The sequence below is a fragment of the Alligator sinensis genome, unplaced genomic scaffold, assembly GCF_000455745.1.
Source record: "Alligator sinensis unplaced genomic scaffold, ASM45574v1 scaffold262_1, whole genome shotgun sequence".
In the NCBI taxonomy this organism is placed as follows: domain Eukaryota; kingdom Metazoa; phylum Chordata; order Crocodylia; family Alligatoridae; genus Alligator; species Alligator sinensis.
The window spans coordinates 1,101,946-1,118,317 of record NW_005841904.1 but is presented as its reverse complement, the minus strand read 5'-3'; the positions used below and the strand labels follow the sequence as shown (position 1 = coordinate 1,118,317).

General features: G+C 41.0%; 1 protein-coding gene across 3 annotated transcripts in view; it reads right to left on the bottom strand.

The window, feature by feature from the left end:
* Positions 1-16,372, bottom strand: part of RYR3 (ryanodine receptor 3) — a 585,375-nt gene that overhangs the window by 383,798 nt on the left and 185,205 nt on the right. For 2 of the 3 annotated variants that reach the window (XR_003092800.1, XM_025197735.1), the window contains exons 10-11: positions 8,511-8,588; positions 8,018-8,174 (exon numbers count right to left, since the gene is read on the bottom strand). Coding sequence is in view for 2 of the 3 variants with exons in the window: in XM_025197735.1 (XP_025053520.1) it covers positions 8,018-8,174; positions 8,511-8,588 (235 nt within the window). In the remaining variant the exon portion in view is untranslated. The remainder of the gene's footprint in view (positions 1-8,017; positions 8,175-8,510; positions 8,589-16,372) is intronic. The other variant, XM_025197736.1, reaches the window with a different exon arrangement.

Genomic DNA, 16,372 nt, shown 5'->3' with positions numbered 1-16,372 from the left:
GGACCCTCTCCAGGTTATCTACATCCCTCTTGAAGTGCGGCGCCCAAAATTGCACGCAGTATTCCAACTGCGGTCTGACCAGCACCCTATAGAGGGGAAGTATCACCTCCTTGGTTCTGTTTGTCATGCATCTGCTGATGCATGATAAAGTGCAGTTAGCTTTGCTGATGACTTCGTCACACTGCCAACTCATGTTCATCTTTGAGTCCACTAGGGTTCCAAGATCCCTTTCCGCTTCCGTGCTACCAAGCAGGTCATTTCCTAGGCAGTAGGTGTGCTGGACGTTTTTCCTCCCTAGGTGCAGCACTTTGCATTTCTCCTTGTTGAATTGCATTCTGTTGTTTTCTGCCCATTTGTCCAACCTGTCCAGGTCTGCCTGTAGTTGTTCCCTGCTCTCCGGCGTGTCCACTTCTCCCTACAGTTTTGTATCATCTGCAAACTTGAACAGAGTACACTGCACTCCCTCTTCCAAGTCACTGATGAAGACGTTGAAGAGTATCGGACCAAGGACCAAGCCCTGCGGGACCCCACTGCCCACACCCTTCCAAGTTGATACCAACCCATCCACTACCACTCTCTGGATACGATCCGCTAGCCAATTTGCCACCCACCAGACTGTGTAATCATCCAAGTCACAGACTCTTAACTTGTTCACCAGTATGGGGTGGGATACCATGTAAATGATGTTAACCCCTACTCCTGTGTCCAGGTGTTTTGTAACCAGGTCATAAAAAGAGACCATAGTCATCTATGTCACGAGTTTTCCCTGTCAGCAGCTTGAGGTGCAGTAGCCCCCAAACCCCTGCACCTATCATCTTGAAACATGGCAAGCTTTGTGACCTCAGCAGGGGCTACAACCCCTGCAGTTTTGACCCCACTGTAGCTTAACACATACACGTGACATGAGTTTTGCTTTCAAGAATTTGGGGTGCAGTTCCCCCCAAACCCCTGCACTGTTCTTCTTGAAACTTGTGGCCTCAGTAGGGTCTAGCAAGCCTGAAGTTTTGACCCTGCTGTCGCTTATCACATACACGTAACATGAGTTTTGCTTTCAAGAATTTGAGGTGCAGTTTCTCCAAACCCCCTGCACCTATCTCCTTGAAACTTGTCAGGCTTTGTTGCCTAAGCAGGGGATACCATTCCTGCAGTTTTGACCCTGCTGTGGCTTAACACATACACATGACACAAGTTTGGCTCTCAGGATGTTGGGGTGCAGTTTCTCCAAACCCCCTATACCTATCTTCTTAAAACCTGGCACACTTTATACCCTCAGAAGGGGCAGCCTTTTCTGCAAGTTTTATCTAAATCTGGCCAGAAATGACAAAAGTCATAGCCTGTTTTGAACTTCCCCATTATATCCTATAGGCAAAACATCGAAACAGGGTCAAAACGGCAAAACATTTTGATGGAACGAAATGGAACAGCTGTTTTGATTCAAAACAAAAGTCAAAACAAAACACTGTTCTGTCAAAATGTCAAAACACTGGTTGAAACTGAACGCTTCCATTTTGCACAGCCCTACCTAGTAGCTGAGTAACCCAGTCAAATCAATTTGCAAAGGACTCCAAGTCTGTTTGAACTGACAATGAAAGTAATATATTATACAATGAGAAGAATGCTTCTACTAGAGCAGGAGTGGGCAATTATTTAGGCTAGAGGACCACTTAAGCTAGGCCAGGCAATACAGTGTGTGCAGATGCCTCTGCCCCACATCCATTCCCCACATCCATGGTGGGAGCAGGGGTGCAGTGGGTGGGCAGGTAGGACAGCTACTTGGCATGCTGCACCATATCCCATCCCACGTGGGCCTGGCTGCTGGCAGCTGCAGTACCAGGATTGTGCAGCTTCAGTGCCAACAGGAAGCTGGGCAGGGGGAGATGGATGCAGAGCGGGGAGGTGGAGGAGTCTGCACTGGTCTGACCAGCCTGGCCCTAGCTGTGGCAAAGCAAAGAGGCATGGTGTGCTCCTCAGGCTCCCAGCAGTGGTTGGCGGACCAGATAGGATCAATTGTCAAGGTGTATAATAGTCTGTGGGCCATATCTTGCCCAACCCTGTACTAAAATATACCAGTGGACTCAGTAGTGTCTCCTTCAGGGGAAGGTGTAGCTCTGACTCCTAACTCATATAATACAATTTGTGTAATTTATTGCAATATGGGACATCTATTTCATGATTACTTAGTCTAGGCTGAGATATAGACAAACTTTTATGTTACTATTATGCAGCATAGGCTCCCCCCCCAATCTGGGACTGGTAAATCAGGGAGAGAGAGACCTCCTGTATTTGTCCAGTATCCTGGACCAAAGTTTCCCTTTCTGTTTACTACAGCTAAATTCTGTTTCTTTCCCATTATGACAAACAACACACATAACACACTAGGGAAGTGCTCTGACTCCTGCACATGATTAGTTTGAGTCGCTGAATAGAATATCATACGTAATATATTAATAGATAGGATTTATCCTATCTACTTTAAATCAAGATATTCAGATATAAAAAGTAGCTACTCAATACAAAAAACATTTACTCTTGTTTACCATCACTATTCTGATCTTCACTCATTTGAATGGAATATAGCTGTCACATTTCAATGTCTATTTAAGCCTAAATAGACAGCATTGTAATGCCAAGATGAAATGGAATGAAATTACAAACCACTTCTTTGGGATACCATTACAACGTCAAAGACCCTGGGGAAATCATGTTATGTCACATTTATATAGATTGCACCATGATGTCCAAATGAGATGAAACTATTTCAATTAATATTTATAGTGTGGACATTTTGACATTAAAAACTTTTATAAAGATTACTATACAATGTCACAAATGAAATGAAATTATTTTGTTGTCAGTTATTAATGCTAGTGGATTAATTGCTTAATGTTTGCAGAGCACTTTGAAACTTTGATCATATAAAGTACTTAATCTTTCTTTTGTATTAAGTCTTTGAAGTTCACGTCAAGTTGAAATAAAGCTACTTCACTCAAAGTTTAAATGGAGCATATTATGCTCTTGAAATTAAGCTGTGTCAACAACACATTACTAGTTAAAAAGATTTTTAAAAAAATCAGCTTTTGCTGAACCATTCTTAATTTTCCTCTGGTAATGGTATTAGGTATGCAACAAAAAGTTTTTAAACCTCAGAAATAAAAATACTGCTTGAATTTTGGGTCAGCTCTCATTTTAATACTAGCAGCACAAGCTATCAACTCATCTGTTTATCTCCTTGTAGTTTATCCACTTTTCCTAGGATTCCTTCCAGTCAGGTCATTTGATAATACCTCTCCTCCCTTGTTTGGCAAAGAGCAGCTGAAATGGGTAGATAGCTCAGGATTCCTGGGAAAACCCTATATCTCTTTACTTAGATACTTACACAAACCTTGTCACCAGAATGCCTGTACTTCCCCCCTGCAAAATCTTCTCTGACTACAATCCATGATCAAGTTGCCTCCCCTTCAGTTAGCATGAGGAAAGCAAGTTGTACCAAGTGGTCTGGACAGTGGCTAACTAAAAATCAACAGTCAACAGAAAAAAAAGAGTAGGAGAATAAGGCTGGCAGAATGAAGATGGGCTGCTTGGGACATGGGGAAAGGAGAGGAACATTCTGACAGCAATTTGTGGAAGGCACTTTGGGAAAGCAGAGGGTTCTCATTCTGCAGAGGGAAGGCAGGAGCAAGAGAAAATGTAGCACAGAGGAAAAAGTAGTCATAGGTAGTTATCCATATTAGTCTGAAGTCAGGCAGAAGGCAGGGTAGATTTGCACCTATAGAGGTGCACCTTATAGGCAAACTAAATCATATATATAGCATAAGGTTTTCTGAGCCCAAGCTCACTTCATCAGATGCTGTGAAGGGACATGCACAGAGCCATAGGTGACTGGTAGGGGTGCACATGCCCTCCCGATGGGGCTGGTGCCCCCCCAACGGTTGACACTGATGCTGTCAGTAGGGCTGGTGCCCCCCAGATTCGAGAGGCACCAGTCACTCATGCACAGAGCATTATGAAGAAAATAATTTTAATATAAAAGACAAGAAGGGAGGGAGAGTGGTTGGGGGGGATTGCAGTGCTGGAAGGCAAACAAGCAAGCAATAAACCCATAGGAACAAAAGGGTCACAAAAAGTAATCCAGGTTATGGGATAAGAATCCCAAAGTCTTCTGTTGCTGAGGAAAGCAAAGGAAGGATAACTGGAGATACAACAGCTTGTGTTTAGTCCTTCTATTAAAAAAAAACAATGAGGAAAAAAAGTTTAATTAGAGATTTCAAGATTAAGTTAACCTGCCCCTAAAAGTGATTAGATGGACTGACTGATGGACTTTATTTTAAATGGAGCCTGACATGGTCCAAGATCTCCCTGTGTTAAAAGGATTTGCCATAGGGTAAAAAACTTGATAAAAAGCAAGTACAAGTGTGGTGCATAGGATTATAAACAGCCTGATCAAGGCAATTCATTGACATTTTGGTGTACTTTGCCAGTGGCCATTTATTGCTGAGTATTTTCATTTCTACAGCTCAAATATCCCATAATTCAGAAAAAATACTAGGCTTGGAATCCATTTTCTAATTTCTCGCCAAAAAAGGAAATACTTCCTTTCATTTTAATTCTCTGTATAAACTGCATTATTTACACTGTGGCAGCAAACATGTATTTACTACTTACTGAATACTTGAACATTTTGCAACTGTCATATACAAAAGATTCTAAGATACCTTTCCACTTAATTTTATTCCAAAGGCTAATTAAGTTTACAGTAACTGTTAAAACTATTATGTCATCCTACTGCCATTTAAAGTCCCAAAGATAGTGATAGCCTGGCAGTAATGTAGAAATGATGCAAAATCCTAGTACATGAGTCATCTGTGACTTTTAAATGCATTACAATGTTATTTACTTTGAATGTGATTGTAATTTCTTTATAGCCACTTGTCTACACTTAAGAAAATCAAAGTCTAAGTATAAAATATGAATTTTGAACTATGAAAAGTTTTATAATACAGATATTTTCAAATCACTCCTGGTTCCCTTCTCTGATTGTTCCCACAGAGGCTAATAATCAGCATCTGAGTCCTGCTGAGCCAAGTACAGCAGTGGAATGGGAACATCCCATTTCAAAACAGGATTCCATTTGCTGCATGGGGAAAGTGCTGCCTCTTCATAAAATATAAAAGGATCTTTGCTTTAAAACAGATGCTGTTTTAATGCTGACATTTTAAAATTTTGGTGGGTAGAAGTAGCCTTCTAAATCTACATTAAGCACCTAAATATGTCATGATATTTAGAAGTGAATACTCTAGTTCTCATTGACTTCTGAGAGAGACATGGGTATTCAACACCTCCAACGAATCATATCAAAAGGAAGGTTAGAGGAACTCCTACATTCATTCATTTTTACGGCTCATTTTCCTTTATTTCTCATCTATTTGAGAGATTTTAAGGAAGAATTTACATTTTTTTAAAATTATTCTTACTATCTGAGTTGTTTGGGAAAAGCAACAGAACAAACAGAAATGAAGTACACTGAGTATACATAAGCAGTTTTGCAAAGCAACAGCAGCAGAAAAAGTGTAGAAATGATAAACAGTCTTGAATAAAGAAGAATGTTATTCAGAGCAGAGTAACCTAAATGATAACAATGTTGGAAAATAAGACTGTGAAGCAAGAGTTAAGAGGGCATGTTGATTCAACAGCAAAACCAGAAAGGAGATATGATTATGGTCTATAAAATGCATTGAAGGGATATTGTAAGGATTGAAGGCATGAGTTATTATTGCCATTCAATGAATATAGAGTATGAATTACGGATATTCAATCCAGATCTTTCACAGGGTTAGGTTCTAAACCCCTCCTTCTCACATCCCCCTTGCAAAGATCTGGGTTTTTGAAGTAAATAGAGGTTTATAAAGTTGCAACAAACAACTGTACGGGACAGGTCCAGCTGTTTGCTGTGGCTTTTATTTTTAAAGGGTCATGTTTCTCTGATCAGCTGTATGGGATCACAGATGAACTCCAGCTGATTGGAGAAGAGACAGTGTTTGAACTAAAAGCCAGAGCGAACAGCTAAGGCTGCACACAGATATCCAGGGAGGTTAGGGGGAGGTTAGATTATGTTAAAAATAGCCACCCAATCTAATTTAGTTGCCCTAACTTGCTCATACTAGTTAGGTGGATCTAAATATGAAATACACAGAAGCTCAGGACAGTTATATCAGGCTAAAAATGGCTGCCCCAACCTAAGTTAAGTGTACCTCTGAGGTAGTCTAACTTAGGTCCGATCTAATTGAACTTATGTACAGTTCCCAGTGCAGTCCCAGATGCTGGCCCCAGCCATGGGGCTGCACTTTTCCTACCCCATCCTTGGCACCAGGTTATTTTTAGTGCCCCAGCCCCTCCTTTTGATCCTCCAGATGGACATCCAGCTCCCCAAAGCCTGCCAACCCCCCATCCTACAAGCTGCTCCAGTGTGGGGGGGGAGGGGGACAGGAGGTTTGTGGAGTAGGTTCACCAAGGGGTGCTTGTCTGTCTGGGGAGGGGGACAGGAAGTATGGGGGGTAGGTTCACCAAAGGGTGCTTGTCTGTCTGGGGATGGGGAGTTTGGAGGGCTAAATTACCCCTGGTCCCATAGGTGGGGGGAGAGTCCCCCCCCAACCCTTCCCATGGACCCTGTGAGCCCCCTAATCTTGCCAAATCTTCCCAGACTCCACCAAAACCCCTGTGGACCGTGTCTCCTCCCCAGTCCCCTGATCTCTCCTACAGACACCCCCTGATCCTCCCCATGGACTCCACCTGCCCCTTGATCCCTCTGCAGACTCCACCTGTCCCCCACATCCCTTTGTGAACCTTCTGGCCCTCCCTGAGCCTGCTTGCCCCCCCCTGAGCCCTCCAACCCTTTCCACTAGTCCCCTCATCCCAAATTACCTTAGACTGGGGGGCTATTTTTAACACAATCAAACCTCTCCTAGCCTCCCTGAATGTCCGTACGCAGCCTCAGTGACTTATTTTTTATTCAGGAGCCCACTGCAAATTAAGCAGGATGCAAACTACCCAGATAAGAAAGACCCAGGTTCTACTACAACAGATAAGCACATACAGCATTTTCTCGAGCTTTCCTATGTTTACGACAGGAAATGTCTTGACTGTGGAGGCTGAGAGTATTTACTTATTTGAAAAGGTTGTCAAGATTTTAAATGGTCATCGATTCTAGTATTAAAGAACAGAATTGGGAAAGTTGAGGTTAAAGGTTAGAGGAAACTTCAAGAACAATTAGGCAATGAAGCAAGATGTCAAATAAGTTGCAAAATTGCCAGCATTGGAAAAAACACGTCTCTCCAGTCACACGCAGGATTAATATTGCTTAGCCCCTTCATTCCACAAGGGTCTGGAAAATTACTGAGTTACATATTCAGCAATCAGGGGATAGTTAACTCCCCACTAACCTAATTTCTGGTGTGTCTCCACTAGTCAGAAGTGTTGTTCTTAGGACTTTATATGCAGCTACACTAATAGTCTTTTAATAAAGATGGGTTAGGCCCAATATTCTCAAACCATGTTTTTAAAACTTCTGAAAACATATTAACAGAGAAATTTTTTTTGTGGATCACTTCTCCAGTCACTCATGATTTGGTGGCATTCGCAGTTGCATAGGACCACTTAACCACATAATATCCCCATGACATCTACAGCAACTTGAGAAGTAATATCAGGAATGTATTTCTTTATTTGTGGCTTTTTTTAATAAATGATTTACCTTTTAGAAAAAAAGTTTAACTGCATACATTTTAGATATTATTATGCATTTGTTTTTGGCTAGTAATTTTCTCCAGAATATAGTAATTTTAAAAATTGTTTTAGCATTTTTTATTTTCACTCTCTATCTTGCATTTGAGATCATTCATAATTGCTTCCTTTTCTGATGATTTTTCTAAGATGGTGGAACTAATTAAAATGTAGCAGTTAAGCACCTCATCTTTGTAAAAAAAAGAAAGAAAGAAAAAAATTTGATTTAATTATGGTTTACCTTTGATGCTCTAAAACAAAAGGCAGTGGATGTTGTATCTGATTTTTCTCTGTCTAGCATTACCAGACCTTCTTCTTCACTCAGAGCCAAGTACTCTCCTGTTGTTATGTGCCGAAGGCGGAAAGGCTGTCCCCATCTGATGTTACTTCCACTCCAGCTAAGAAAATGAGACAGGAAAGGTTAATGTACACCTGAAATACAGTGAACATATTTCTGTATTGACTTTTGAGACTCACTGAATATTCTGAAAAATGCTACTTTAAAAAACAGTTCTGCCTGATGCCATATTTTTAGCAATTTTCCCTTAGTCTATGTATTATTACAGATTTTATTATTATTATTATTATTATTATTAATGTAAAGAATGAAATAAGTTAAATGTCAGAGAAAACCTATTTAGTCAAGGTGAACCCAAAGACTAGTAGAAGGTCCGATAAAACTTCCAGTAATTTAAGAGGGCTACCACAAAACACTGCATATGAAATTACAGTACCTTATTCGAAGGGGTTCCACTCTCCATAAGGACCTTGCACGGACTCCAGCTCCTCCTGTTTCATAGAGTACTCTCCTGCTGACAAATTGAAAAGGTCATCTTTTGTACTTATTTTAAAATTGACACAGTGACACAGATTTTAAAACTTCATTGTGCACTGTTATGGAGACCATTTTTCCCTCCATAAAAATGGGAGGTGAATAGAGGCAGAATTCCTACTCATCATCACCGTTTGGTGTACAAACTGGAGTGGCACTGATATGGATTGAAAAGTTAAAACTGTCTCCTGGCCACCTGATATTATTGGTGGGTATTAAATTTGCAATAACTTAGGATCTGCTGAGCGTTCGTCAGTTACTCTCTCTTAGGAACTGATTCTTGGGCTTCAAAAAATGCCTGAGTAATATATTTTGCATCACTTGCTTGTTCACAAAAATGTTTAATTCAAATTGTTTCCCAAACAATAGTATAAATTAGCAAAGCTCTAAATGCATACCAGCACAATAGTAAACATAATTACATGCAAATGCACACATTCAGAAACCACTATTTCCAGCAAACTGAGAAATCAAAATGCCAATTTCAAGGCTTGGAATTCATTGGTGGACAAATATCTGAATTTCAAAAACACTGCTCATATCTGCATGTATTCACAAGCAAATGAAAATATTGTAATGTATTGCAATAATTGCAATTATAACCATGTGAGTAACACATAGTATATTTCATTGATACAATGACTCTTTTGCCTTGATTTTATTAATAGGAGACACTACCTAAAATATAAATAAAAATGCTGAATAAATAATGTTTATGAGACCAGAAAGACATAATATATTACTTCGAAAAATTTAGAAATAAAACAAACAACACAACAACAACAAAAACCGGAGAATCATATTTACTCAGGTACCAGCCAAATATGTAATGTCCAATTTCTAAATATTGTAAAATGAACATATCCTTTTAAAGCTAGTCCCACATTTCTAAATAAATTCATTCAAAAGATGTTTCTCTTAAAATATATGATTTATTAAAGAAGAGAATACAGTCATGGGAAGCCCGTGACATGTAGTTTGTGAATTCCACTCCACATTCAGTTTTGTTTCTATGACCATGAAAGATGGGGAAGTGCAGATGGATGTTCAAATACACAGCTTTAACTTCTGTTTAGTACTGATGCTGCCTCAGTCTTGCTTTAGGGGGTGTTAATGGCCACACTCCAGTTTTCAGTAGCATTATTTTGAAGAAAAGGAGCAACTATTATGCGAGTATATCATTATTCCAAATGAGAGATAAACTTAATACACTCTTCCTGCTGCTCAAGAGAAGAAATAGTTGGGCTTAATTAAGGTTCTGACAGACCAAGAGGGCAAATGAATTCCTCATCTGAGCTGCTCCATTTTTTGCTCCTCAAATATTCAGACTGTCACCTTCAAGGAAATGAAATCCTCAAATGCTTTGGCGATAAGCAGAGAATGATGCAGTTCCTGGGACACATAAGCCAAGTCCTACAAGACTGTAAAGGTAAGGATCAGCACTTTAAATTGCACCTGAGAATGAATAGAATAGCTGCTGGATTCTTTACCACTTTCAGTTTGAGTGACTCACTATAACAGTGATTCTCAACCAGCATGCCATGGCTCCCTGTGGTGGCTTGATAGCCTTTCAGGGATGTTGTGGAGTGCCATGCCATGTTAGTGGTATTGGGTATGCAAACATGATTTACAGAATAAAACCAGAGGTTTCAAGGAGGAATCTATAGGATTAAAAGCATTCTGGTCTGCTGTGTTTTTTCCAAGTTCTTTGCAACAGTGGAATTGCTCCATTATTTCTCTCCAGTAAAAAATGTAGTGAAAATGAAAAACTGACATTTTTCAAACGATGTCTTGAGTCTAGCAAGGGGTGCCTTGAGTCTGAAAAATTTGAGAACCACTGAGCTAACATACATACAGTAATCCACACCACTAGTACCATTTTTGGAATTTGATACTGAGGAGCATGTAAATTTAGGAGATTTCTGAGTGTGGAGAATTAAGAGATTACTGATCCATTCAGTGACAGTACATCTCCTTGTTTGAGCCTGCTATTGATTTCCATTGAGACTGATAGCATTCTGTCAACTGGAGGACCATCTCGCTGAGGTGAAAGCATGAATTCCAATCCCTTCTTTATCCTTCAGTGCACATCTTTAGTAAAGCATACACCTTTTTTGTGAATTCCAAATCCCACCATGATTGACCATAGTGAATCTCTTCTCATAGTATCATCTGCTTTGACGAAGTCTACGTGAACTTAATATACATCTTTCACAACTTTCCTTTTCCAGCAACACCCTCATTGACAATATCTGATTACAAGTTGAACTGTCTTTCTTGAACCCACACTGGTTATCTCCCACAATTTCATACACATATGGGAGCAATCAGTTTAGCAGCAGGTGAGAAAAAACTTCAATGTTTTGAATCCAGATTTCTGGCTTTTGGCTGGAAGATTGTCTTATTAGTTCTGAAACATGACCTAGGGCTTACATCAGGAAATTAAAAATCAGTAGATATAAGGCCAATAATGAGATCTTCAACTTATTTCTTGGAGAAGACACTAAATGTTTTTGTACTTCCATTTCTTAATTTGGAAAAGGGAATTATGACATTTACATTCCCAAAAGGGGTCTGCTGAGATTAATTAATTAATGTTTTTAAGTGATTTGAACTCCTTTGATAGAAACTATGATAAAAACAAGACAGATGGTAGGGCAGGATGACATCTTAGCAACTAACTGATCCACAAAGACAGCAGCTTTCACAGGTGACAGTCTTTGGTACACATCAGTCTTATACATTGATGAAGACTTTTCTGAAATGTCAGTTGGAAAGCCTGACACTTGTTGTTGTTGCCATATTAGTTCATTTGGATCAAGCAGGATTCATAAAGGACAAACATCGTGATATTGCCCTATGCAGTGTTCAGCCAAGCCAGTTAAAGAGCTAGAAGATATTCAGACTACAGGTGCCAAAATGTCCACTAATCTTTTCTGTTGGAGATGTTGGAGAAATGTGACTTTGGAGAGAAATTAAAAGTTGCCATCTATGCTGTATAAGAACCTCATATCACACTTTTGGAATAGGTAATCTGAAGTTAAAGCAAATAGGTATTCTTTTTTTCTATCATGTTATTTAACATAACTGTTATACCATCATCTTTAGTAAATGGTGAAAGTCTACTATTTCACCTAAAAAATAGAATGTCTCTCTTAACGAGTACATTGCCACACTGCCTTACCTTCTACCTCACTTCAGACTATCACATCTCTCTACCACAGAAGTGCAAATTGTTCATTATTATATTAAACCAAAATACATCTCTCCTGAGTCAGAGCATGAAAAAAGATTCATTTGTATAAGCTCAATAGTTAACCCACACCAAACAAACCAAAACAACCCCTCATGCCTACCCCCCTCCCCTCCAACCCCCCCCAAGCCCTTCCATCTTGATGTCTGGAACTGGCTATCTTCTCTTTCTCACCAGTACCATAGCAAAGGGAGGGGGGATGGGGTGAGTGGGATGACTGTCCCAGGCGCCAAAGCAAAGGGGTGTGAAGAGGTGTTGCCCAGCCGCGGCACACATGGAACAGAGCTGAGAGTGGCTCCTTTGGGGCGGTGTGGGGATGGGTGGCTCCTGCTGCTGTGTGCACTCGTGGGTAAGCTGGAGGGGGCATGTGCCCCCTGGATCTGTGCATGAAGTAAGGGTGGGTTGTCACTGTGGGCTTTGTTCCAGGCACCAAACTTAATTGCTACAGCACTGTTTCTTACATCAATGGTAGCATGTAGATCTGCCTTAATATGTTTTGGAGGGTGCATTTGCATGCAGATGTATCCATATAACTTTTCTCTTTATGTATTTGCTTTCCCCTCCTGCCAGAAGAGTCAGTTGAGCTACTCAGTAAGAATCTTGATTCATGCCAAGTTCAAACATGTGCATCATAATTTCCATTTATTAATTCCTTTGCATCTCCCAGACAGTTAGAGAGGTTAATATCTGTGGTTATATTTTCTTTTCCCAAATGCGAAAAGGGAAAGGGAAAGATTAAGAAATGAAACAGTGTGGTCAGTTTTTAGTATTTGTGCAAAGGAACACAATAAATTGCAGAACTGCTTCCTCTATTAATATTGGGATTGTGTCCAAAGAAGCATGATAGATGTTCATGTAGAAAAACCATGAATGCTGAAAGAGAATCACCACAAGAAAGTTCTGCTTAGTTCAATGGCAAGGAAAAAGAATAGTTTGATGGCCAAATCCACATTTGAGCTATATAACATGATTTTGTTTCCTGTTTACAAAATACCGTTTTCAAAGGGGACTGTTCACACCAGTTTAGTTTAGGAATATTTACCCTTTAAGCTTATTGACATCCAAGTACAGGCCTTACATGACAGTGATAAAGGTACATGTTTTCTGTTGCATGAATGTCAAGGCAGGAGTGACATCGGAAGCAAGCCAGACTGCATTTTGTCTGGAAAGGCCTATTAAATTTGTACTTAGCTCTTAAGAGACCTGGGCTTTTGTTGCATATGCTTTTTGTTTTACAACAGAACGTACAACAAATTATCTTAAATTACATCTAAGCACGCTGGTCTGCAGAATTCCTGCCCTAAAACCTATTAGAATAATGCGCATTTGTACACAAATGTGTTACATATCACTGAATATAAAATGCCTTAAACTATATTCTGAAAGGAAATGTAATTGTCACTGTAGGTTACCAATGTGTTTCACTGATTTCCAGATCAATTCTGCTTAGTATAATTTTTGTTTGCACAGCTGTCAAGTCTGGAAGCTCAGCTCATGATCTGAAAGCTGTGTTCTGTACATGCATTATCAATCATAATGAACATTGTGCTAATCAAATTCTGGCCACACTTATGTCATTTACATCTGATCATCTTTCAAAAGTGTTTCTGAGAACAAACCTTAATCCCTGAATCTGAAATATATTTAGCACTTTCACTGATGATGTCTGAACCATATCTAAGAGAATCTCTACTGTCCACAACCTCTTAGTAGTACTCCATCAAGTTCCTAACACAGAGACCTAGATGCTTTTTGTCTAACCCTGCCTCTGCAGCTGCTCTATCTTGCAGCAAACTCTTTTGCACATACCCTACTGTGAAGCAAATCAGGGTTGGAGAGTTACATTTCTCCTTTTCCATTCCTGCTCCTTCTGATCCCTTCTTTCTCTCTTTCTTGCTCTTTTTACTCCTTTTCTTCTTGTTTGAACAAAACTGAGGCCACTCTCCCCTCTCCCTCCACATTGCTGTCATCCTCCATCCTATCCAGAAGATTTTATTTCTGATTTCAACCTGTCTCTCCCCTCCCCCTCTACCTCATGCTCGCCTCACTGTCATCTTCCATGGTCCATCTGATCCCTTAGCTGCACATTACCTCACTCTCTGGCAGAGGTACAGCTAGGCAAGAGGCAAAGATTTTTTGTGTGTGATATTTTTTGGGCCAACTATATGATTAGGATAGACTTAGACACGCTTTTAAATTCAGTACAGACCATCACAGCTACAACATCACTCCAACTGTATCTGAAGCATAACTAGGAATGTTGGTGTCCTGGGCAGAGATGCTATTGATTGGAGGAAGTAGGAGTGCCAAATACCAGAGAGCAGAGGGTGCCATTAGTTCAATATGAGATCTTAAAGACTGGTTGTTGCTGCTGTTGTGTGGGTTCCCCATACCCTGCTTGCCCTGCCCTAGTTATGTTCTTGTCTTCATCATCTCTATTCTACTAATCACAAAAACTGGCATTTACTAAACTTGAGCTTCACCTAGCACTCTATGAACTCTCTCATCACTCTAATCAGTTTCCCTTTTTCGATTGGCATCTAGTCTTTTGGAGTATCACTCACCAGCCAATCTTGCATGCCCTGTCATCTGGCCTGTCCATGACTTCCAGACCATTTGTGCTGTTATTTTCTTTTCTGCTCTTAGGCATGTATGTGCTCCTTGCTTTCTTTCCCCTTTCCTCCATTGATATGGTTGTTGATCATGTCCATGCTTCACTTTTTTGTGTTGCTAATTCTTTTTCTCATTTGATTATCCTATTAATACCCTAGTGCTGGTTAACTCTCAACATCCACTTCCATCATACCTTCTCTCAGGCTGTGATGCATCCCTACTACAAATTCTGGTGCGATTCCTCCACTAAAAAATCATTATTTCTTTTTCCAGTGTGGCAGGGCACTGCTGGTGCCTGCCACTGTAAGGGCTGAGCCAAACATCCAGCAGATGCTTGATTGCAGTAGCCATTTTGAGACACTGGCTGCCTATATAAACAGAGCAGATTGCTGCTGGCAGGCAGGCAGAAACATCACCTGGCTGAACTACTGAATGGAACTCTGCAGGTAGGAGCAAGAGGCTCTTGGTCCTGGGCATGACCTAAAACTGCACCCTGCCAAGAGTGGGTGGTCTGGTGGGGCTCTCAGTGGTACAGGAGCCCCCAGGAAATACCAGGCCAGTTACCACCCTGGTGGAAGGCAGGTCGGGGCACCTCAATAACCCCTAGCCCACACATCACTGTGGACAGAAGCTGAGGCCAGGCATGGCTACGCTCACCTGAGCTTCCACCAGAGAGGGAAACCCCATAGCCCCAGTGACGGGGCAGAGATGTGGAGCACCAGTGAGGGGGGGGTGAAAAACCATAGGGCTGGGAGCTGTGTGTGTGTGTGCGCGTGTGTGTAGATTTGTGTAAAGTTGCCCTGGGAGGGGCCAGGGCAAGCTTGGCACAGATTGGGTAATTGACTGGCCACTACCCTGGTGAAGGTTATGGGAGAGGCCCAAAAGATGCCACCCAAGGTGTGCACTAGATAAAGTCTATGGCCTAAGGGGGCCACTCCGAGAGGAAGCAAGGCGGTATAAGTTGTGGATGCATGAAGGAGACCCTGTGAGAGGGAGTGGAGTGTAAGAGGCCCTAGTGAGAGGAGGGTGGTATGAGTGTGTGTATGAATGAGGCCTGACAATGAGGCCTAAGCTTGGTCCGGCTGTAAGCCGGGAGTGTTGTGTCACCTGCATGCCATTTGCGAGGCTTGGGCTGTAATGTAGGGAAGGATTGGAGCTGCAGAGAATGCCCCCTGGCATTGATGCAAGAATGGGCAGCCTCTCGCCTAATTAGAACCAATTATGAAACAATAAGGTGTGGCAGATGAGTGAGGCAGGCACTTAGCCCAGGAACAGGTGGGCAATCCAATGGTGAACCAGTCCCGAGAAGGTGCCCTGTTACATCCAGTTTTACCTTAATTCTACCTAAACAACTTTACTTTTCCAACTTAACTCAATCCTATATCCAGAATCGTAGCTGCTTTTTCACCATCTTCTCAAATCCTCACCCAGCTCTAGCTACCTTCCTACTTAATATCCCATCTCTGTTTCATCTATAAATTCACTGAACACACTCTTTAAAATAGCTGTCTGGTTTTCCTTTCCTTATGTTCCTGCCTAGACTCAGTCCAAATTTGCTTCTACCCCTTGTACTCAGCAATTAAAGTCTGTAATTATCTCTCCCTAGCCAAATCTCAGAACCAGTGATCCATTAACCAGTTTCTTCTTTGACTGTCAGCCACCTTTTACATAGACCACAATGCTATTCTTTTATTTTCCTTGGTTTTCATTATTCTAAAGTATCTTAACTTACCTTCTATCTCCCTAACTGATCCTTCAGCATTTCTTCCAGAGAAGTCTCATCTCTCCATCATCCCACTGTCGGGATTCCATAAAGAAAGATTTTGGAGTAACTGAGACATCAGTTGATGAGAGCAGGACAGGAGTTTTGGTTATGTGGATGAACAGGACTCACAGAG